The 24942-nt window shown below is 37.8% G+C and overlaps 2 protein-coding genes across 3 annotated transcripts; both read left to right on the top strand.

Annotated features, from left to right (window-relative positions):
• Positions 1–294: 294 nt before the first annotated feature.
• On the top strand, positions 295–19645 carry kctd5b (potassium channel tetramerization domain containing 5b). 2 transcript variants are annotated; one of them, XM_014008167.1, is made up of 7 exons: positions 295–666; positions 10332–10440; positions 10622–10713; positions 10820–10915; positions 11122–11226; positions 12873–12998; positions 16814–19645. In XM_014008167.1, exons 1-7 carry the CDS (start codon positions 445–447, stop codon positions 16841–16843), a joined length of 780 nt encoding a protein of 259 aa, XP_013863621.1. In that variant the 5' UTR covers positions 295–444; the 3' UTR covers positions 16844–19645. The 2 variants fall into 2 exon arrangements, with proteins under 2 accessions (XP_013863621.1, XP_013863622.1); XM_014008168.1 differs by lacking the exon at positions 11122–11226 and having other exon boundaries at positions 299–666.
• Positions 19646–20324: 679 nt separating this feature from the next.
• Positions 20325–24682, top strand: ube2ib (ubiquitin-conjugating enzyme E2Ib; the record flags this gene model as incomplete). Its single annotated transcript, XM_014008162.1, is given in 5 exon segments — positions 20325–20493; positions 22122–22200; positions 22305–22388; positions 22658–22730; positions 24573–24682. Coding segments are annotated over 4 exon segments (333 nt in total), but the record flags the coding sequence as incomplete, so codon positions are not given.
• Positions 24683–24942: the final 260 nt, after the last annotated feature.

The following is a 24942-nucleotide window of genomic DNA, read 5'->3' as shown; positions in this document are numbered from 1 at the left end:
TTTTTGTTACAATTTAGTTGATTTTACCTTTTTTTTCTGCTTATTTACTTGTAACAATTCAAGTAACTATACTAGCTTCTTAATAGAATTACAGTAGTTATTCAGCGTGCACTTTTGAGGGAAAAAAACAACTTTCATTTGACTTTAAACGTGTTTTTACAGTATAAATGGTGTTTGAATATGTACCTTGTTCATTTGAATGTGAAGTGACTACATATTGAAGCGTCAGTAGATCAGGGGAGGACCTCCATGTCTGAAATAATTTATGCATGTCAGTCAGAAGCTGGTGACCCGGGTTAGTGGGAGTGGTTCAGGAGGAGCTGGCAGCCTGCTTTACATGAGTCGTGGCTGCCGTGGCTTCAGACACTTCCTGTGAGGGGGTCTGCGCACAGCGGAGCAGGACAGCCGAAGCGAGGGCGGAGGAGGCGAGGAGAGGAGAGAGGGATGGCAGAGAACAGCTCCGAGACCAGCGGCTCCGCTCACCGGAGATACTCGGCCCATTCTCCTGGAGACAGGAACATTTCAGCCGGTGTCGGGGCATCCAAATGGATACGGCTAAATGTCGGGGGCACGTACTTTTTAACAACGAGACAGACGCTGTGTCGAGATCCGAAATCATTTCTGTACAGACTGAGCCAAGCTGACCCAGAGCTCGACTCTGACAAGGTAAATGCTAAGCTAACTGAGCTAAATTGTCGGGAGCGTTAACTCAGATTTATTTCCCCCCCTCTAAATACGTATTCAATTTTGTTCGAACATTTCAGCGCAGTTAAAACCACTAACATATATGTTTATTATTACTCCCACTTCAAAAGTACTCGTTATTTAAAAAGAAAGTGCTAACTCTAAAAGCTACTGTTAGCCCGATAGCTAGCGAGATTCCAGCAGTCACCACATGACTTGAGAGAAAGCTGCATCACCCAGTTATCTGTTTTTGTCGCAACGTAAAACTACTATTGATATTATCGTCTTAAATAACTGAATAATAGTTATTTGAGTGGTAACACTAGATAAAACTTTTGACTTAAAAAAATATATCTAAGTAGTCTGTCACAGTTGGAAACTTTCCTCTATCCGAGCCGAGGCCGTTTCACTTACTTCGATAATAAACACGTAATGCTCGAGGTTGAACTTCAGCGTGGATTGTGTAAGCCATCTTTGAGTTTGTTTTATGGTATTGTTCAGGCATTTGAGTTTTTAGGCTGGTCACTGTCCTGTTTAGCTCTTGTTTGCTGTGCAATAAGTAGCATGTACGTTATATGTGAAGCCGTGAATACAGAAGAGCATTCATTGGGATGCTGCTGACAACTGAGAGCTCAGGACGAAGTAATTTACCCCCCTAAATGACCCCAATACATCTGCTTCTTAGTTTGACCATCTGTCTATTTTAACAGCAGTCACTGTGTACCTAAAAGACTCCACTGAACTGTGTAACTCATATTACTATGTCTTCTGCTTGTTGTTTATTTTTCCTACACTGCTGGCATTCATTTTTTAAATATCTGCTTGCACAGTAATCCTCACCCTTGCTTTTTCGTGCTAAGATAAAAGCACGGCTCATCTCCTGCTTTCATGCATACATCCTAATCTCTCAATAATCAGCTTGTTTTTTTCCCCCATCAGTTTATCCTCCCTGAGCGATGGATCAGCCCATCTCAAATTCTTGTCTTAAGTGTTCATCAAACACTCAAGCCAAGATAAGAGAGCTTCCACTTCAGGACAGATTATTATTATTGGATATACCACTTGCCACTGGTTCAAGTTATATTTATCAGCATGGTTTCACCTTATTTGAGTATTTGAGCCCAAATAAGCACCTTGGATCTAAACACTAAGACACATTAATCAATAAAAAAGTATTTTATTGGCTTAAAGCATTATTGTGCTTCCCAGAACAGAGAGTAAAGTGGTTCATTTCTCAGTCATGCAGCCTGATGTGCTTCAGCAGGACTCTTGAGGAGAACTGCATTATTCATGCTGTTGACTGGAGCTTGTTTTGCACTTTGGGGGTAGACGGCAGAGAAAGTGGAGGAGGTGCAGAGCCATAATAGCTAATAGTCTGGTGTTTAGAAGTCAGGAGTAATATCGGGATACTATTTTGTTCGTAAGGTTGAAGTAAGTAACTCGTGCTGCTCAATGACAAGCACGTATTGCTTTCAAAATTGTCCCAATTAGCTAAGAAATGCACTTCAGTGAGCATCTATTGCACTGGCAGAGTCCTGCTTGCACACCACTCAGCGCCACTCAAGTAAAAGACTCGGCTCCTTTTTTTTTTTTTTTTTTTTTTTTTTTTAGCTCTGAGGCCAATCACTGAGCAGAGTAACACCCTCTTTAGTGCCCTTCACCACAGCAGTGTAAACAAACTCTTAGAGACGCTGGCATCTAGATCTTGTTTGTTTTCCTGAGTAGATCCAGGGGAAAAATAAAACTTTGGATTCAGGGTTGCTTTGCTTGTTCTTTGTGCTCTCTGTGAGGCTTTTATTGCTTTTTATTTTTTTTTTCTCATGTGTGGATGATAAGACTTCCATTATGCACATCTTCATTTTGTGCATTCTGCGTGGGGAGAGAGATGGGGGTGACAAGCTTGTCTTGTGCAGTGACACAAGCTTGGGTACTGCTAGGACTATCCCAAATGCAAGAACTGGTTTCCTGCTTCATTGATTTAAAAACAAAATCTAGCTTTTCTGAACCAGAGCCTGAATATATATGTTAATTGAACCATATGCTTAATCATACACAAAAAGTGCAAGCTGTAGTAAAGCCCAACTTTTAGAGTGTGTACTCCATAGTTGTAACAGATACTGTAAACTGATTAAGTCTCACACATTTTACCCAACTCTGATCTTTTAATTTTTCTAGAGCCCAGTTATTTCCATCATATTTGCGTTTTTTTTCCCCGTACAGTGTCTTGGTACTTTCTTATCTCAGCCCAGTGAAGTTCTCTGTAACAAAAGCAGAACATTTGTCTGAACCAGTGTGTAAGAGTGAGTTCTCCATAACTGATACTGAGGATGGTTTTGCTAACGGGGCATAAACATGCCACTTGTTGTACTTGCTAATCATAACTCGCTAATCTTTCCTGCATGGCCAGTTTTGTAACCCAGCTTTGTCAGCTTTTCTCTTGGGGCACTGGAGATTTATTTTATTATTATTATTATTATTTTTCCAAGTTTTAAAGGTAGGTATTTTTGACTGCATTGGCAACCTTGGCAAAAAAAAATATTGGTTGTTTTGTACCATTCACTGGCTTTGTGGTGTGAATTCTTCAATTTGTTTTCTTTTTTTTTGGCAAATAGATGGTTCATCTTCAGTATGTTCTATTGAAAATAAAATCTTAAGTGCTGACCACCCCATGCTGAACAGAACACCTCTATCAACCGAGATACGTACACATACTATCATTCTCGGAAGCAATCATCGTGAAAGCTGTTGTCCCCGGACAAGATGGCACTACTGCCTCAGTGGGCTTATTGGCCCATCCATTTTTTGTTTTCATTCTAAAAGTTTGGCCCAATAGAAATTTAAGCGACCGATTTAACACGCTCTTGTTTTAGCAGTATGTATTATCATAATGCTTTTAATTTTTTGACATAGTACCTTAAGGTCCTCTCCGGAGGCCCGCTTCCTTCAGCTGAATCTGTGTGCAGTGTGTGACTGGAGTATTTGTGAACCAAGACCCTGCAGCCCAGGGTATGATGTGGTTGGATGTCAGTTAAAAGACATCCATCTGATCCAAATGACCGATTGAAATTGCTGTATCTGTCTATAAAGTTAAGGAAATGCCAGAAAAGCATTTTCCTCCGAGTAGAAAATTGTTTGAATCAAGTCGATGGCGGTCGGTTACATTGTGTAAGAAATATTCTACTTTGGCATGTAACTGACTAGAACTGTGATGTACAGATGTAATATTGAATCTGAAGCGAGTAATGCAATGATATTAGGATACAGTTTTTGTATTTTTATTCTTGTATAAGGTTATTGAAGGCTATTGTTTAGCCTATAGTTCATTCTGTGTTATTTAAATTCTAATATATGAATCATTTGGATTGAAGTCATGTTCAGGGGCCATGTTGTGTATGTATTGAGATGTAAAGCCTTTGAATGTGAATAATTATTGTAAACTATAATATTTTACAGCTTTTTCTTACTATATCATACATTTTCTATTTGCTCAGTGACTTTAATCATATTCTGATAATTTAATGAATCTGTTCATTCTCGCTCTGATTATTTGTGCGCTAGGTCAGTAGATGTTGAATGATGAATTTTCCACTTAATGCTTGGTAGATCAGTAATTAAAGCATGTAGGGATTTAGGTATTCAAATGAAAACCATGTGTCCTGTCTTCTGTCAACCACCTCAGCCACGACACAGAACAGCGTACAGTGGTGATGACATCTTACATTTTGCAGCATGTAAATAAACCCGTTACCAGTACTGTTGTGTTGTGGGAAATCATTTTATACACAAGATGTGGATGTGTTTGGTTATGATTAATTATGTGAATACTGAGTCATGCTCACTGTTGTTTTCCTGTTTATATGTTCTCTTTACATTTTGTATCAAACTAGTTCCTCACCAGCTACTTTGCTTTTAACCATTCATACATCAAATGTTCACCTCATCTGGGAATAGTGTGCAATGTCTTTTATTATTCATAACTTTTTAATTATTTAACTTTGTTTTTTCCTATTGAAGTCTGCTTTACCTACTTGTTCTGTTCATTTTAGTTTTAACTACTTTATTTATTTTATTGCTAGTTTTAGGTATGGTTTTGCCAGGTTTGCCTTTCAGTAACAACTACTAGGTTTTGCTAATTTAAACATTTAGCTACTGTTTTGTTATATTTAGCTTTTAGCTGCTTTTTTGCTACATAAAGCATTAATTGGTAATGCAAACAAAGAAAAAAATTGCACCTATTTTTTTGTTTTAGCTGCTTTTTCTTTTAGCTACTCCTATGTTAACTTGCTACTTTATTTACCTTTTTTGCTATATTTAGCTTTTAGCTATCATTTTACTAGCATTCACTAATTGAAGCAAGAAATATATTTGCAACAGTTTTATCCTTTTACCTACTCTTATGCTATTTTTTGCTGCGTTTTATTTTTAACTACAATTTTGCTACATATATCAGTGACAAACTGGTAAAGCAAACAAACCAGTTTTGTGATTTTAGCTACTCTTGTGCTAATTTTAGCTTTTAGCTATATTTAGCTTATTTTCTAGCTATTTGCTACATTTAACTTTTTTAGCTAAAAATTTGCTTTAAATAACATTCGTACATACAGCAAAATAACAGAAACTAGCTACTTTTATGCTAACTTTATACTTTAGCTACAGTTTTGTTTTTAGACTTTAGTTCAGGGGTGCCCAAACATTTTCCCTGAGAGGGCCAAAATTAAAAAAAAAAAAACTTTTTTCCTGGGGGGGGCAAAATTAAAAAACCTTTTTTCCTGTGTGGGCAAAAATTAAAATCAATCTGAGGGCTGCAGGCCAAATGCAATAATATAAAAAATGCTTAATACTTAAGTAAAGTTGTTCTATTTTTTTANAGCCACATCAATTTTTCAAGCAACCCATCACAAAGGATTCCTGTTCTTTCACCATCTTTTTCTTTTCATATTCACATCCATTCGCTGCCCAGGGAAGCTCTTCTCTGCCCGTGTGAAAGAAATATCGCTGCATTTAATGCCAGATTCACGTTGTACGTCACGCCTAGGTACACTTAGGGAGGCAGCGTAAATATTTAACATTGTATCATCTCGTCCCGCGCTGTCGTCTTGCAATAAGTGCGCAGCAGAACACTGCAGAGGGCTGTTGGCCAGTTATGTTATACTGAATAGGGCTGTGTATTGGCAAGAATTTGGCGATACGATACATATCATAACAGAGGGGTCACGATACGATATATCCCGATATATTTCAATACTGTAAACAAGGCGATATATTGCGATTTTTTTTGGTCCAAAAATTCTATTAAATAAAAACCTTTTACTGGGAAAAAAACAAAAAACAAAACGAAAAACCAAAATTCACTGTCTCAGAAAATTCTAATATTACATAGACATACTTTTGATATACATTTAGCTGTGTTCTGCTTTGTATGTGTTTTATTTTGTTTCATATTTCATCCTTGTTTTCAATTATTAGACCAAATTTGCCAATAAATAGTTTAAAAATATATTTCTTGCAGCTTTTAGTTTTTAATATTAATTTACAATATGGTCACCCAACACTTAACATTAGCCTTTATGCTGTCATAAAGTTCAGTAAACAGATGATATGAAGCTGCTGCACACAGAGTTTCTGGGATCAGCTGACCTGCATCCAGAACATTATAACTGTGGGTCGAACAGCAGGGCAAGTCCTGAAGAAAACCAGTTAACAGCAGGGCAGGTCCTGAAGAAAACCAGTTAACAGCAGGRCAGGTCCTGAAGAAAACCAGTTAACAGCAGGGCAGGTCCCGAAGAAAACCAGTTAAGAAATTGAGAAGCTAAACGAGTTAAATCGTTTTTGAAGCGAACACAGCAGGATAAAGTTTATGGACTTTTATGCGATGAGCCGGATATTGAGAGCAACAGACTGAGTTTTATGTCACGGGGGGAGTGCCGAGCTCGCTCGAGGTGATAGATGCATGCGCTATATGCGTAACGTGAAAGCTGACTACAGTTGGAAAAAAAGAGCACAAAACACTTAATTTGTCTTAAAATACAGACATTCTGACAAATAAGTAACTGTTTGTAACCTTACCTCAGCTTAGAAGGCAGAGGGTGTCGGTCTTTTCTGCTCAGATTCAGCTATCGGAGCATGAAGCTAATGTTTACTCACAATGCTAATGCTCTCTTACCCTCTAGCGCTCAATTTGTGTGGTTGGCTCACTGCTGCCAACTAGTGGTCAGAGACTGAACTACAACATAAAAATGAACGGCTGGCAGGAAAGTTGACATTTTAAACCTTAATTAAAAAATCGATACAGGGCTTTAGAATATCGATACAGTTTCGGGAAATGAAATATCGCGATATTTCAGTGTATCRATATTTTCTTACACCCCTAACACTGAAGTCTAATTTTATCACCTTTTTATGTTTTAAGACAACTTCAATGGTTCATCTTCCTGAGCTGTTGTGGATTATTCAGAACATCTCATCACAACCMCCTTTTTTCCACTTCTGGTGTATTTTTTGTTATGAATGCACATATCTATGGTAAAATAGATTTAGAAGTCAAAACAAAAAAGCCTATTTTGTAGAAGTCATTATTGTGTATACTCTGCTCCTTCTCAAAAGGATCAGACTTCCACTTGGCTTAGTAGCTACAGTCATGTGATTCAGAAGATATTTGCTTGTGCTGGAGGCTTGTTTCTTTTTGACTTCTGAATGCAAAGCAGTAAACATTCTTTCTATTCTTAATCCTGGTGATAAGGGATGGTTTTATGTAATGCTATCTTTTGTTGTTAATTGTTGTTTACTATCTTCCGCTTTTATTGTGGCACACCCGTAATTTTTGTCAAATTACGGTGGTTGGATGTTCAGCACTGTAATGCATCTGCAAAAAGCCTTATTGGATATGTGTTTGAAGGGTGGGTTAGCTGTGGTATTTCCTGTGGGAGGAAATGTATTGTGTGTCGGAGAAGAATGATAAGGTTCATGCAAAACACTTCCCTCTTCCATGAAGTCCACCCTCCTAATTGACTTCTTTACCTAAATTGGAACTCGTCTGTGGTTTCTATCCTGTGTTGGGACAAGTTTGACTCAGGCGTTGTGGTGAACGTTGACATTGGTATACATCTGTTGGTAATGTCAGTATTTTGGATACCCGGCATTTATTCATGAATCATATTTGTGTCTGCTTGGTACAAATTTTCTGGCCTTTCTGTTTCTACTCTTCTAAATCTCCACAGCAACATCCATTCTTCCCCTTCATAGCTGTACCCACCCCTCTTGTTTGTTGCCCAGTCCTCCCCTAGCTGGGCCTCCAGAGATAGCCTTTTGTTTTTAACCAAACACACTGTGTTAATTGTTTGACTGAGCCCCTGAACTGAAGTGCCCCGTCTGATTGCTGTGTGCTCACGAGATTACACCAAGTTGAGGAGTTTTTGCAGAACTGTCATGTTGCTGGTGGCGTGCAACAAGCTAACGGAAGTACTGTTCACCATTTTTGAGGGTTTTATCAACGAGAATGGACAAATAGTTTTGATTTGAAGCTTCTCGTGTATTCATTTAGTGTAATTTTTGTGTATGTGGAGTCGTGGCGTTTTGACTAGCTGTATTCTGACTTTGACAGAACAACTTGAAAAATTATTAAATGCCCATCACTCTGTAAAGATGAAGAACAAAATTAGCAACACATAATGATAATTGATGTGACTTATTAAAGATTACATACTATCAAGTAGGGTTGGGCATAATCGTATCGTGTGCAATTAATAGTCAGAAAAACATTAATCGATTAATTTTTGGCACTTGACGATTAATACGATTAATGTCACCAGGCAAAGTCCGCTCGCTGCTCCTCCCCACTTCAAATATGACGAACATTAAAAATAAAATAATTTATTTATCTATCAGCACAATTTAAAATATGATGTATAGCCTGAAATCTGTAATTTTCACTCAATTTGGAACCATTTTTTTACAAAGAGCAAATCTTTTCCACTAAATTGATCATGTGACTATGAAATAAGGTTGTCCAGGGACTCCAGGGGATTAATCGTCAAATTAATCGTTATTGGCTAAATACCACAATTAATCGTGATTAATTTTTTTGCCAGTATTGCCCAACCCTACTATCAAGATGAGTAACTTGGCGACAATATATTTGTAAGGTGTGCAGTGTTTGTTCACAAGGTAGAGACTTTAGATTGTCATTATTTTTTTACCATAGTGCTGTAATGAAAAACGACTGTAGTGTTATTCACAGCATTCATAAAAGTAGTCTAGAAAAAAACATATGTAAGTGAATTTACGTTCTCAATCATAATTTCAACAAATTCCTGGGTTTTCCAAGTGTGTTCAGAAAAGAAAATATTTAAAATACGTTTTTAACACCAAACGCCTATTTTGACTTACCTGAAACAGAAAAATGTACAAGTTATTTTTTGCAGCAGTTTTCTGATTTCTGTGAATAAATTGTTTTTACAGTTCACCACCTCAGTGACACAACTCATAATTGAAATTACTTTCCTGACCTACATATGAGTCTAACATATAGATCCATGTCCATAAATAAATCAGCCTAATGGTTCTTTTTAAGTCTGTGTTCATGCACTGTGATGGGGAGTGGACGAGTTGTGCAGGTTTAACCCTGTTTAAGTCCTCACTACATGTACGTGTGCCTAAACCCCAGGGACTATTCAAATTTAAGAAACTGACACAAAGCGTCAAGACAAGAATAGCGCTCCTCTGGGCTCCAGCGAAATATTTTTAACTTAGAATAGAGGTCGACCTGCCATGAGGGCTTAGAAATTCATTACAAAGGAAAATGCACTGGGAACTTCTCATTATTAGAAAGATTATTGAGTTTTGAGTTGAATCCATTTCTGGACAGTGAAGCGAACAATGTGTGTCATTAATACATTGCTGTATGCTTTGTTATGGCTTAAGATAAATCAAAAATATAACTTSTTAATGTCACCACTTGGATCAGTGGGCAGACAATAGACTTGTGCTCTACTCAGACCAAGTTTTTTATCTTGGCGCATTTGTGCAAAATTAGCATCAAATTTGAAGTGCATTTGATTAAGTGAATGTCAAGTTCTGGTTAACAACTGGAATGAAACTGGGTCCTAATTTTATGTTTAGATGAAAAACTAACAATGTAACGCAGCAGATTGGACTAATTAAAGCTTGTAAGCTGAGGTGCTTTCTCCTAGTCCCCTCGGTGAAGTCAGCCTGTTGTTCCAAGTCTTTTTCTGTTCTGCTCTAATTGTTTTAGCCGGCTCTCCCCCCCTGAGAGATAGCGGCAGTCTAATCACAGCACAGAAATAGGGGAATACCCAGAGGTTGCGAGGGAATCAGGTTGAAACTTGAGGCCTGCAGGAACACTGAGGTGATATCCCAAAGCGGGCATATGTGTGGCACCGTGTGCGCATGTCTGCTTCGCTAGCTGTCGAGATTATCATCACAGGAGCTGACCTCAAATTTCCAATCCCTTGAGTTTTGTTCCGTGTTTTCTCCTCTAAGATAAGTTCACGATTCATGTCGGGTTTCAGTTGAATTTGCTTTGATGAATCAGTGACATTTTCAGTTCGGTGGGTCCACAACGTTTGTATCTGGTAAATGTTAAGCTGATATTTCAAAACTGAAAACTTGACTTTTTTTGTATTTCTCAGGATGAAACTGGTGCCTATCTTATCGACAGAGACCCTGCGTACTTTGGGCCAGTGCTGAACTACTTGAGGCATGGCAAACTGGTGCTCAACAGGGACTTGGCAGAAGAAGGTAGTACCACTGCATGTCTAATGAACGCTTTGCTTTTATTGTAAAAGAAACAACTAGGCTGGAGAAAATACGAGTCTGGTCAGTAAGATAAAGGTTAAACAAACTCCTCTTTCTGGTCTCTTTCCTAGAAAGTGTTATCAAGTTATGGGATAATATTTTTTTGTTTTTTGTTTTTTTAAAGGTGTGTTAGAAGAAGCTGAATTCTACAACATCACATCATTAATAAAACTCATCAAGGACAAGATCAGGGAACGCGACTGCAAAACATCACAGGTACATCAATTTCTGTAAAATGAAATCTTTTTTTCCCCAGATTTCAAACTCAGGTGCAGCAGTTTCCATTCCATCAAACTCGATGTATTATTTCCCTTCTTTTCAGGTTCCAGTAAAGCATGTGTATCGGGTGCTGCAGTGCCAGGAGGAGGAGCTGACCCAGATGGTGTCGACAATGTCTGACGGCTGGAAGTTCGAACAGGTAAATCTCTTCCTGCAGGGCTCGCAGCAGCAGTCCTGTCATGTTCTTCACCCACCCTGCTATGCTCACGTTAACCCATAAAGTCCAATCCTTCATGTTGGAAATGAATTGAAAAGCCAAACGACGACAACAACAACTCGGGATCTTTCTCATTATGCGCATACATGATCCGGGCATGCCTTCTGTGCTCTGATTGGTTGTTGCAGCTTGTCAGTATAGGTTACGGGCGGGCCCACCAGTCAGAGTTTCTGCTGATTGTGTCAAGGGAGGTGAAGGGAGAGGAGTCTGCTTTGCCAAACAACAGCGGAGAGGTGTGTCCCACGAATTTCTGTCCACGGGCTGATCACTGCATGGTCCCCATGTTGTCCATACACACCCCTTTAGCCATTGTTTGTCCCAAGTAGACACGTAGCTGTTTTTTTTTCACCTACTTCTTTTCAGTGTTCATTTGTACTGTCTGCTCACCAGTGAAGCAAAGAAAACCTGACACCTTTTGTCCTYGTCTGTGATTTTATTTCTTCATTGTTATTGTTATTTATTTATTTTTGCTTTGCTTGGATGTTAAATTATGTGAAGTGATCTTTTTGCACAATTTAAATGGGGAAAAATAAACAAATTCTTCTCAAAACATGAGAATTTTTTTTGAAGCTTGACTGACTTAAAATGGAAAAAAAGGTTTATTCTTTAGCTAAATTTAACMACAAAATTGTTTTTGAATTTGCAAAATATAGAGACTTTCGCAGCTTGACGAGTTGTAGTTGGTTAAATTCATTCGGTTGCTTTTGCTGTGTCGATGCACAGACTTTCAGAGTCTGCTGTATGTGACAGCGGTGACTAATGAGGCGATGCAAGTCTGAATATTATGCACACCTGGTTACAGGCAGTACACATGTAGTCTGCAGCRCGCACACAACATTCAGCAGAAAACACTCGACGGCGGGAGCTGCTCTGTTTATTTTCTCGTGCTTTTTATCATGAACRGCGTTTGCTGTCAGATGCAATGTTTTTCTTTGTCGTTTTGTGTTTGTTTTTTTTATCTTTGTAGTCTTAAATAACAAGCAGGAGCAAAATGGGTGCGCCCATTTTTACAGTTCTTTGCAGACCTCAAATAATGTGACAACGGAAGTGTTCGGAGATTCGTTTGAATCATGTCACTGCTTATAGACCGTGTCGCAGCTTAAAAATAGGCGTGACTTGTCAGCTAGAAGTGAGCAGTGTTTTGTGGTTTGCGCTCAAATTTATCTTAACAGGAATTACTAGTTTTTCTTATCCTGTGTTGTGTTTATTCATTTAAAACCTTTCTGGTTCTATCAAGTCAAGTCCACCATTATTTCTAAATGTTTAAACCAGCATGTTTGCCTGTAGGTGAACCCTGCACTTCTGTTCTTTCTGTAGCTTTAGTGCTGATCAACCTTTTTTTCATTTCTTTCTTTAGTTCACTGTATTTTGTGGAAGAGTGGTCATTTATTTCACTGTGACTGCTTTGATAAATCACTATTTGTTTGTTTTTTTCTGTGGTCCCTTTCATGTTTTATATTTGGATTGTCTGGACTGAAGTTATTTTTGGGGGTAAATGTAAAGATGCAACTTCCAAACTTTAAAAAAGGGTTTTAAATGTCGAATGAGCAGATTTTAGATGCGTTTAAATATTTTAAGGGGCCTCGTTGCCCTTTGCCTATTGTGTATCATTGCGTCTTTCCTGCCCTATTTTACATTGATATCCATTACTGTTTAGTAGCAAAATGTTAAGTATGTAATCTGAACAGCAAACCTCAAAGGGCTCATGTTTAGATCGGTCCAACTTATAGACCTGGTTTTGTGTTCTGTGCTCCTTCACAGAGCCTCCTTGTTTGATTTTTCAGCACCTTTATGTTATTTTAAGACACTGTTTGCCAGTTTTAGCCTCGACTTCTTCGCACTAACCCAACCCCTCCTCTGTTCTCGTGTGTCTCTCCAGCTGGTCAGCATCGGCTCCTCTTACAACTACGGAAACGAAGACCAAGCCGAGTTCCTGTGTGTGGTCTCCAAGGAGCTGCACAATCAGTCTTACGGGACCAACAGTGAGCCCAGTGAGAAGGCAAAGGTAAGGCTGGACAAGGTCTGGTTGAAAATCCCTCTGAACACGGGTGGAAGAAGGCCTCTGTAGCATTAATAAGAGCACCACCAGTGGAGAGAAAGCACCTCTAATTTATTGATGAGAAATCACTATGAAGGAGTGCATCACTGTATATTAAAATGCTCGGGGGAGGGGGGGGAGCTTGAATAATTTCAACAGAGCATGAGGACAGAGCTTTTGTAGACTTAAACTTCTCTGTAGCTCCTAAACCACAAAAAAACTGTTTGCAATTGAATGACTTGATTATTGTTTGAGTTTTGTTGGATTTGACCCAAAGTGTAAAAGCTGCAATCCATGTAGGAGGATTGAGGGAGCACAGGTGTGCAGATTAGCGGAGCTGTTGGCGGGGTCCGACGTCATCTCAGAGGGTTTGACTTTGATGCAGACGGCGAGCCGAGAGAAATTCACACATCACACGCTCATCGGCTTGTCCACAATCAGAGCCCGCTAATTTAACACGAGTCATGCAGGAAGAGCATTGTTACTTCTGCTTTTTTGTTTATTTACTTTTTATGAACTTTTCTTTAGACAGAGAGACATGTAACACACAACTTCTTCATTTCCCTCATGAGATCAGTACCGAGGTTCTTGACGTTTGATCAGTTATACAAAAATTTAAAAATATTCATTTGAAATTTTAAAAAAGAGCAAAATTAAACAAACTTAATCTAAAAACAAGAATAAGCTCAAAATTGTTAAATTATTAACCCTTGTAATGTCTTGTGAGGACAAATCAGCCACACATTTATTTTGTTTTAGTGTGTGGTAAATAGACCTGCCTGTTCCTGACAAATCCTAAAAATCGTTAGAAAAAAGCAATATAAAATTCCAGTCATGTTACTACACTTTGAGCATGCCTTTAGTAAAAAATAAATCAACCCATTGAAACTCATTATAATTGGAATTTTTGATCCCATATTTATCATATATTTGCATAAATAGAATTTTTTTGTATTTAAAAAAAACTTGCATTCGGGATCATGGCTTAGGACAGGGCTATTCAACTAAATTGCTCTGGGGGCCGCAGTTACTGCAGGCCAACAGCTCAGGGGCCGAACATCCAGCAATTAAAGTCATTATGTAATTAAACCAAGTATTACAAAGATCTGTTACCTTTGAATTAGTTTATTTTGCTGTTTTCTATCATGAATGCAACATACAGAACCCTATAAAAGTAGTGATAATAAAACAAAAAGAACACGTTCTGCTTCATATTTACCACAAACAATATTTTGACATCTCTGACTCGCCAAATTTTTAAACTTCACTTCGCTTTCATAGTTTTATCTTCAACTGCTTGTAGTTTTAACTGTCTTGTGTTTTCATTGAAATGGTTTTTACCAGCTTGTAGCCAAGATTCTGACATTTCTGTAGATACCAAACATGTCTATGTTTAACTAGAAGAACTTAGARTAATTAAAGTAGAAATGCGGGTTTGGGCTTAAGAGATGAAGGAACCAATTGGCGGGCCAAACGTTGGTCACTGACGGGACGGATGTGGCCCGCGGGCAGCCAATTGAATAGCCCTGGCTTAGGATGTTCTAATGGTTGTAAGATTTGCACGTTTACATGAAATACGTTCATGTATATTTTAATTGTAGCATTAAAAAAACCAAATGTGTATAGATGAGATATTGTTTCCCATTTGGTTTAATTTTTCACTTTGTCCCCTATTTTTCCCCATTTTTGACATCTTGGTTGATTTCATCCCTTTACTTGTCTCCTCCTGTACGTTGGGCTTGCTGCATGTCACTCAGAGTGAGGACGAAGAGACAGATTCTGAAATGAATGGCTCTGATTAGGACGAGCACTGGTGAGTGCTCAACTGCTCGTAGTGCTTCCACCAGAAACCGCTTTGGTTTGTCCTTGCTTCCGCTTCCTGTCAGAGCCGGGAGATGTTCCCTCGTTTGTTTTCAAGAGCTGATAGACGATGCTTACACCAATGCAAAGTGACAGAATCCAGGCTGGAAATCAGCTTTGGAGCCAAAGCGTGATCAACGACCAGATGGTCGGGGCTGATGCTGGATGCCTGGCTGCAGGTGAAGCTGTCTTTGGAACCAGATGGGACGAGCTGCATTTGTTTCTGTCCCTTATAATTATTGACATGCTTGCAGCTTTGTTTAATGGAGGGGGATGCTGAATCATAAGCAGCTGCATCGTGATTCATTCTCCCTCAGAGTGACATTTACAAGAAAGAGCGATCTGGTGGGCTCCCTCCTTCACTTTACTGCCCAGAGTAGTGGTAGCTGGAACTTAAATGAGCTTAAAATTAGTTTATTTACTAATTTTTTTGACATCCTGCTAAATTGCTGTAGTTGAATGCTGCTGCAGAATGTTGTTGGTTCGTGCATCACTTCATTCAGTAACACAGAAGGATTACTTTTAACAGTTTAGCACATAATATCACACGAAACCCTTTAGTATCTCCCATTTTTAAGATTTTTTTTAAAAAAAGATAAAATCCTAAATATTACTAGGCAACTTAGACAAATATTAGGCTCTATTGATAGTTATTTTCATTTTTTTTTTAGATTTTAGTTTTTTAGGTGCTTTTCTTGTGTGAATATTTCATTTAGAACCTCAACCTCTTTTCATCAGCAATTTTTTTGTCGTGGTTTTGACTGTAAAAGACAAGAACTTTAAAAATGGGAACAAATGACCATTTTTAGAACACAAAGGAACATTTCAGATAATGTTTCCCCCTTGTTTTGTGTTCATGCGTTCAATCAATGGGCCTCATGCAAGAACATGTTCGTATTCTTATCCTAAATTTCTCTTGCTTTTGTTCGTACAAAGGGTTCGTACGAACATGTCACGTCAGATTCAACAAACTCTTCTATCTTCAGGAAAAGTGTGAAAATGAGCTGCGTAAATTACACCTGTTTGTATCCAGCTGCTCGTACACACGAGAGGAGATTAGCATAATTACCACCCCAAAAACACCATATAAGGCTATGTTTCCTGCCTCAGATATCAGGAAGTGTCCATTCATGAAAAATGACAGTGAAAACTAAAAAGAAGAACTTTACGAGTTCAGAGATTGAAGTCCGTCTGTCAGAGATCCAGAAAAGAAAATCTGTCATTTTTAGCAGGTCAGCTGTGGAATAAAAAGAGCTGCTAAAAGTATAAACAACTGTGTTAAATCATTTTCATTTATTCAGAAAACACAGCGCTGCGCACCGTACCCCACCGCCCACGTGCTTGCGGTCTCCAGTGGTCTCAGTTGCGGTTCTGAAATAAGCATTTTAAAATGTTTTCAAAATAAGTCTGGCACTTTGGAGAAAACCCAGGACTCACTGGAGGGATTATGTATCCCCTCTGGCCTGGGAACGTCTCAGAGTCCCCCAGGACGAGCTGGAAGGTGTCGCTGGGGAGAGCGGGGTCTTTCTGCTGCTGCCCTCGCGATCCGATCCCGGATAAGCGGCAGAAAACGGACAGACGGACAATTTATATTGTTAGTCTAAATTATTACATTTAAAACTATAACTCTAATTCAAGCAGAATAGCCTATTGTCAACATAATTATGACTACAGTTGATGAAAACTTTTACAAAAGTGAGAGCATTGGAGGGGTGGGGGGGGGGGGGTGGGGTTCAAAGAACGTTTTTCCATAATCAAGGTTAGTCTCATTTGATGAGGTTCCTCAAATATAAATAATAAAACAACAGATTTTGAAACTTGCTAAGACTGCAGGCAGAAAGCTGAAGTTTGTTGACAACGACTCTAAGATCATGTGATGTTTATGTTCAGTTAAACATCTTTTCTTCCTTTTTGTTCTGCAGATTCTTCAGGAACGAGGTTCTCGGATGTGAGAACGACTCAGTATTACGAGCTCCAGGCGTTTTCGGTGCAAACGTATCATCTTGGTGGAAGAACGCTCGGCACGGTGGAGAATTAAACCGGAGTGGGGGTGGGGGTGGGGGGTATTTGTGTCTTCCCCTTCATAGTTTGTTTTTATTTCTGGATGTAAATAAGCCTGTTTACTGACAGTTTGTGCCTGTACATTTTGAACTGGACCTGTTTTTGGTTTTGTTTTTGGTTTTGTTTTTGTTTGTTTTTTTAATTGAGTTATTGGCGAGTATTTGATTTTTCTTATCTGAAACTAAGGAGATGTAAATCTGCAAATGGTTTATGCTACAATATATAAATATACATATATGGCCATCATCATATAAGGCCAACGATTCACTCAGGGTCATCTAATGAGTTAACTCTTCATATCTTTTAACTTCAGGGTCTTGTAAGGGATCAGTGTGTTGGTTTTTTAAACTTCAAGTATCAAACAAATTCACTGCTCAAGAGACACCAAGAAGGGATGTGTGTATTTACAAGACTTAGACTATTAAAATATCAATTTATCCACAAAAATCCAGCTGATAGGATGTTAATCTGGAGATTTTAAATAGCTCCACTGAAATTGGTGATTGTATTTATTTTAGAAATCTTTTTTCATCAGAAGTGCTTTACCAAACCTCAGTATGAGGAACATCTGAGGCACCCCTTAAACATGAGAGTTAGGTTGTGTTGCCTTTTGTTTTGAGCCAAATTTGAGGTTTAAAAAATTGTCTAAACTCTTAAGGAACAGAGCAGTGAAACATATCTTAGAACCTAGTTCCTCTGACTGGTCTCTGGGRTTAATGTTAGAGTAAAGAGGTGGAAACATTACATTTTAAGAAACTGCCAAAATAATCAACCATTTCTAATGTGAGTTCTGTAAGGCTGCATTTTTACTCTGTGGAGAAAAAAAAAGATTTCAAGTCGGTTCATACCCCACCCCTTTCATTAATAAAAATTAACTCTTATTTTACACGTTTTAGGGAATGTATTTTTTATTTACGGTAAGAGGAAGTATTTGTAGTTTTTACTTTGTTTTGTTTTTTTTTTTGTTTGTTTTTTTGGACTGGAACTATCTTGGGTGGCGGTGAAGGACTTCTCTTCATATCAAAAGGATTTTTATGTTTCATGTAAATAATCCAAAATTCAATACTAATATTTAACTCTTTAAAAAAACAACAACAAAAAGCTGCACGTTTTGTACACTGTATAGAGAACACAGCTTCAAGGGGGAAGTTGTTTGTACTGGATCTTAAAACAAAAAAAAAGAGCAAACCTTGACAATGTTTAACTAGTGTTTTTTGTTTGTTTTTTATAGTTTGCGTTGTTTGTAGGGGACTTTTTTTTTAAACTTGCAGCAGCTGATGATGCTGAATCAGGGCAGTTCTTTCCACTGAGAAGACGCCCACAGAATATTTTGATAACAATAACAAAGCTATACTTGGCTGGCTATGAAATTGACTGTTACATTTTAAAATGAGATTTTTTTTAATTATTATTTTATAAGTGTAACATTCTTAACACCTTGAATTGTTTAATACTTAAGCAGGATTTCAAGCACAACAGTGGAGAACACTGTCCACACTGCTTGCAGCCTGTAATGTTCTCTATTGTAAATAATGGTTTTATTTTTAAAGATAGCTGTTTTCAGGTTTGTTGTGACATTTTTTTAATATATAGGTTGAACATTTCATTTACAATTAATCATATAGTGTTGCCTTTTTTTTTCTCCCCCCCCCCCCAGTGACCAAAATCCAATGTCTTGTGTGTATTTTAGACATTGATCTTCGTGTCAGGGACAAGTTTCTTAATGCTGGCACACTTTGTACATAGAGACTTGTTAAACCTCCAGTTAATCACATGCACACTTAATACACTTGACTAAACCAGTTTTTATACGGTCTGAGAATAAGTATGGATGCATGATTTATTTTATATAGATTTACACACAGATGTATAAACACACAAACACAAAGGGCTTTTAAAAGTGCAACCGTTGAGAGGATTAATCAACGTAGACTGGATTTCCTGCCAGAGCTAGGCTATGTTTACATTTGCTGTAGTATTCTGAAGCCTTCCAATTATGTACTCTCTTGCACTCCTCCACACATGTTAACCTCTGTCTGACTTGTGTGACCTCACCAATGGCAACTAAGCACTCCTCTCGGATTATCACTCCCCACGTGTTTTAAGATAACCCCATCCTTGTTGTAGAAAATCATATTTTTCCACATTTTATCTTCTAGCTAAGATAATATAATTATGTTGACTCAGAGCTAAAGTTTTTCTTTAAGGTATCTTTTCTGTAGTTAAATGTTTCACTTGCTTTGTAAGTTTATCGGACATATTTTGTTATACGGTAATAAAACGATTAAACTTTTTAGCAGCTGCACCGCGTTCAATGCTCTTCTCACACAGGTCGTCTCATCAAGTATCTGACATTAATAATCATTCATCTAAAGGACAAAAATTATCAAATCTGTAGCCTAATACATTTGAGTGCCCAGTCGTTTTTTTGTTTGTTTTGTTTTTGCATTAGTCATTAACCACAGACCACTAATGCATGATTGATTGATCACAACTTTTAATCAGAAGGAATGAATGTCATTTTTCCTCAAGCTAACAGTGACATTATTAATAATAATGGTTCTTGTATCACTACATAGATCACTTCTATATGATCTTATGCAATTTAAAAATGTACAAATTTAAGTATGAGGGGGGTAAGAGATCTATACACGGTCTTTCATAAGCAAACCCAATAAAAATGTTGTCATTCATATCTGTCTGTGATTTTTATTCCTCATTTACCGAATGCATTAATTTTAAATTTTTTAAATGGAGGTGCGTCACTAGAATTCCTCATTTGTCGACTGAATCGTTCCTAATATTTGATAAATGGCGACCTCATGTGTCGCATTTGTTAAACTCACTTCTGAGGCTTAGTAGTCTGAAAAAATGCCTGTTTTTGTGTAAAGATTTTATTTTTCCGAAGTTTTATATACATATATTGCACTAAATGGTGTTCTTAAATAAGCTACTTTAGCACAAAATTGTAAAACGAAAATTTATATAAAAAGTCAACCTTATCGTAAAACACACTAGTTTTGATAACGGGCTTTTTTTTTTTCTGATCAAAGATAAAAAGCGTCACAAGATAATAATCCCACTGAGAGTCAATAAGTATAATAGGTAAGTATAATAGAATGAAAGTACTAAATACATTTATTGAAATTTAAACAAATAAAATATATTACTAAAATAGAAGTTGAAATATATAGCTGTCTTGTACATTATTATTATTTCCTATGGTGCATGAACAACAATATTTACGCCTAAATTGTGTTCCAAACATTCATATTTTGCTGTTAGTTGTAGTCACTTTAAAATTATGAAATGATGCTTAATGCATACTGTCAGCACAAGTGGATAAAATGTAAAGCAGAGCCAGGGGGTTTGAACAAAGCCGGAAGTGATGGAGGGATAACTGTTTCACTTCGCTGTTTTTTTTTGGCTCGATTCGGAGCGGTTGGTTTTTCCGGAGGGAAACTTTACAAGGTTTAACGGGATTCAAGCACGTCTACTTCATTTCGTTTAATTAGCAAAGACAGTACAACCACACTGAGAGGTAGGAGCACAGACTGATGGCGGAGATCTGAGTTTTTTCGTGTATCGTGATATTTTGCCCGCTTCACTTTGCGCCATTTTCGCTAGTTTGGTAACGCATAAATGTGCGCCTTATAGCTCTGGCGTTCTTTGTCCCCTTTATACCTTAATAGATCGTGACAGGTTTTTATTCGTGAAATAATTTTTCATGTCTTTGCTTGATAAAACCACAATTAGAAGTTGTGTTGAGTGCTCTGCGGACGGCGATGAGCACTTCTCTCGACCGAAATTGTGCTGAAATCAAGTGCAGTTGCGCATTTTTTGTGCTGCATCAGGCCGTGTCCGACGCTAACAGCGCGATTCTGCTGCACATGAGTTAGCTCCACAAGCTAACAAGCTAGCTCCCGCTAACCAAACAGCCTCAGCGGCTGGTTTATAAACGCTTGTTTTGACCGTATTTTCACCTCGCAGCTCAGTGAGTATAAAAGAAATATAACACGAAAAAAATATGTTCCGTTTTGAACTGTACATTTTAAAACTTGTGAACAAATTGAAAGAGCGTCAGTCCTGTTTTCAACACCGGCGGCTAACCGGATTAGCTTTCTAAATTGCTTTTTTTTAAAACATTTCCTAAAGTTGATTCAAACTGACTAGCGTCAAGTGTTAAATCATCTGTAGTTTGTCAGTATATTTTTGTAGGGAGTATAAAAATAATGCGATGAACTGTTACTGTTGTAAATACAACAGTAGAGTCCTAAAAATGTTAATTTGACATTATTTTGTGTTAGCGGTCTATTAACATTAAAGATAATTCTGCTACATAAGTTGTCCAAAGTCAACACAGCCTAAATGAGTAGTGTCCATGTGAKCCTAGTCTTTTGAAGTACAAAGTGAAACAAGCCACATTAATGAACTTATTGGTACCAAATACACATGGTGGTGTAGTTTTAAACTTTCTGAAGCCTTGATGTTTCCACTGATCTGCAGCAGAAAGGAGCCATACCTCATCCATCATTCCTAGCAGTTCTTTTGCACTCTGATTAAAAAAAAAGTCAATGATTTTTTAAAAATTCACACTTGTGAAAATGAGTAGCATAAATCAACGCTTTTAACCAGCCGCATTGTTTTCAGTCATTAATCAGTTGGACTTGTTTGGTATACAGTCTAGGGTTGGGCATAATCGTATCGTGTGCAATTAATCGTCTGAAAAACATTAATCAATTATTATTTGGCACTTGACGATTAATACGATTAATGCCACCAGGCAGAGTCCGCTCGGTGCTCCTCTCCGCTTCAAATATGACGAACATAAAAAAAAAAGTTCTGTAATTTATTTATCCATCAACACAATTTAAAGTTTGGAACAGATTTTTATAAAGAGTAAATTTTTTTCCACTAAATTGGTCATGTGACTAGGACATAAAGGTGTCCAGGGTCTCCAGGGGATTAATCGTCACATTAATCGTTATCGGCTAAATACCACAATTAATCGTGATTCATTTTTTTGCCAATATTGCCCAACCCTAATACAGTCACAACAATATGCATCTTTAATTCAAATGTTCAAGATGGTTAAAGGTACAGGCGTTTTCTTCTAGTCTCTCTCAATCGTCTTTAAATTTGTATTAATAATTTTCTCTTTCGTTCAAGGAGTTCAAAAACCATGTCAGGCATTGCATTGAGCCGGCTTGCCCAGGAGCGCAAAGCATGGCGGAAGGACCATCCTTTTGTAAGTAGTGTGTCACAAAATTCACTTATGATTTATCTATTTAGTTCACGTTCTGTCATAAAATCTATTTTTGATCGGTTGCACTGTTCTTTTGAAATTTTCAGGGATTTGTAGCTGTACCAACAAAAAATCCAGATGGAACTATGAACCTTATGAACTGGGAATGTGCTATTCCTGGCAAAAAGGGGGTAAAGTGTCTTGTGTATATATATTTTTTAAACATCAATGTCAGCGGCTAATATTAAAGCAGACTTCTCTGAAATAGATACATCTGCAGCGAATGTGCAATTTAATGCGTGTTRCAAGGAATGTCCTATTATCTATGATCTTTGCATAAGTGTTGGTCAGTGTTAAGGGGTCAACAAGGTGATGACACCTCAGCCATCTGCCCTTTTATCTTGTTGTAAACATGGCTTGGCTTTCTCTTGTAAATCTAATCAGATGTGTGTTTTCTTAGACTCCGTGGGAAGGAGGTCTGTTCAAACTTCGCATGTTGTTCAAGGATGATTACCCTTCCTCGCCTCCAAAATGTGAGTTGACTTGTCCCAACATGTACTCCAAGTAAACACAGAAAAATACGATAGCATTTATTGATGGCGATGCTTTTTATTGTGGTATCAAATTTATTTGCTGAAACAGCAATGAAGATAACAAGTTTAAACCACACACACACGCACCACTGTTTTCGCTCCCCTCGTGTGTTTTTATTAGCAGATGCAAATTATGTCCTGATCCTAATTCATCTTTAAGGTAGTATATGTATTATGTTAGTATTATGCCCAATTCTTTAAAAGAGCTAACCTACTTCTTGATAATTGTATTGCAGGAAAAAGGGATAATAGACCAAACCAAGTAACTTGTTTTTAGAGGCAACAGTAGCCGTGTTTCCATCATTTTTTAATGYGCGTTTTGAAGCATCGCGTCAGAAACGGCTTGATTCGAAAAACGTCCTCTAATTTGCATAAAAGTTGATACGCTCACTTGAGRTGGGTTTTTTTTAAGAGTTAATGCGCAAAAGGAGAGATGGAAACACATTTGTCGAATAAGTTCTGACATAGCAAACATTTACCTCACATGTTGATGAGCTGTTCTCGCTGTCTGTCCGAAACCGGTCCTGGTACCAGAGTGACTGCAGCTGGACCCTCCTCCCACTGTCGGCGTATTCTCGGTTATTCCTGTAACGTGAAGAGAGTTGCATTTCTTTCTCTACGTCTCCAGACAGCATGTAACATCGCCAAAACTAGTTGATGACAGAATAATTACAACTTTCCTGACAGTAGCAACACTTTCCTGATAACTTCTCTCCATTTTCCTAAGATGCGACTTTACTTCCTGTTTACTACACGCATGCTTCTGACGTAACTGATTCACTTCAAGCCAGTTGATGGAAACACGTCTGATTCGTGTTTCTTAGGGTTTTTTTTTTTTTCTTTTTGCAAAATTTTAAAAATCCGCTCAAAATTCAAATTAGAATTGGATGAAAACACGGCTAGTTACAGCATTGGTGATGTTAAAGGGATAGTCTGGTCATTTTTAAAGTGGGTTTCTATCAGATAGTTATTGATAGTTGTTGTTGTCTTATCAGCTGTGACACCAAAAGTCTTTGTCCAATCTAGCCTAAAAGCTAGCTAAACTATGGACCTTGTTTGTGTTATTTTATTTATTTATTTATTTAGCTTTGTTTTGTTGTTTTTTGTTTTTAGGCTTACAAAACAACTTGTTTTAAAACAGCACACTGGTGTAAATGAATGCTACACTAGCTAATATTAAGCTACAGTTTGTCACACTTTTCTCAGGTTACTGTGTTACTACGTATGTGTGCTGAACATAAAGACTGTTTACGCTGATGGTGGAGGAAGCTGAACGTATCAGTCTGCCTGATCCACAYGTCTTCTGGTGAACTGGAACATTCAGCAGCGTTAACAGAAACTTGATGTCTGTGATCAGCACAGACACAAAGTAACGCAATCTTTGTTGGTTGAGAAATCGTCAATAAGCTAAACTGTCTTGTAAACGTGTTGAGATATATTGGCTAACATAGCAGTCTGTCACTCCTGTGTGTTTCTGAGAGRTGTTTTATAAGCCTTAAAAACAGTCCCGTGTTTGGCTAATATTAGCATGGATGCAAATGTCTGCTTCTTTCTACGTACTCCGTATTGTGACTGGTGTCACAGCTGATAAAGAACTATTAGAACATTACCACAGAAATGACCAGACTATCCCTTTTTAAAATATTGCTTGTACCCGTTGGGTGGAAAAACTGAAGCTAATGTCTTCAGCTGAGCAGTTCACTCATGGTGTAAACAAACAAAATGTGCATTTAACTCAGTGTCTAAACATGAGTGGCTGTGATGTGTTTTGTTGTGTTTCAGGTAAATTTGAGCCTCCTCTCTTCCATCCGAACGTGTATCCATCAGGCACAGTATGCCTATCTATTCTAGAGGAGGACAAGGACTGGAGACCGGCCATCACAATAAAGCAGGTTTGGATTAATGCTTCACAACATTGGTCCTGCATCAAATTTAGAGTCAAGTAGAGTCATTTAGCCTTTTATCCACCCATAACACTGATTACAGTCAGACTTGTCATACATCACAGGTTGCATTTAGAATCACAGTTTTCACGAAAAGCTCTAGAAACTGCATAATAAAATATTTGTGTGTGTGTGTGTGTGTGTGTGTGTGTGTGTGTGTGTGTGTGTGTGTGTGTGTGTGTGTGTGTGTGTGTGTGTGTGTGTGTGTG

The sequence above is a fragment of the Austrofundulus limnaeus genome, unplaced genomic scaffold (assembly GCF_001266775.1).
Source record: "Austrofundulus limnaeus strain Quisiro unplaced genomic scaffold, Austrofundulus_limnaeus-1.0 Scaffold48, whole genome shotgun sequence".
In the NCBI taxonomy this organism is placed as follows: Eukaryota; Metazoa; Chordata; class Actinopteri; order Cyprinodontiformes; family Rivulidae; genus Austrofundulus; species Austrofundulus limnaeus.
The sequence above is the reverse complement of the archived record's forward strand: the minus strand, read 5'-3'. Positions and strand labels throughout refer to the sequence as shown.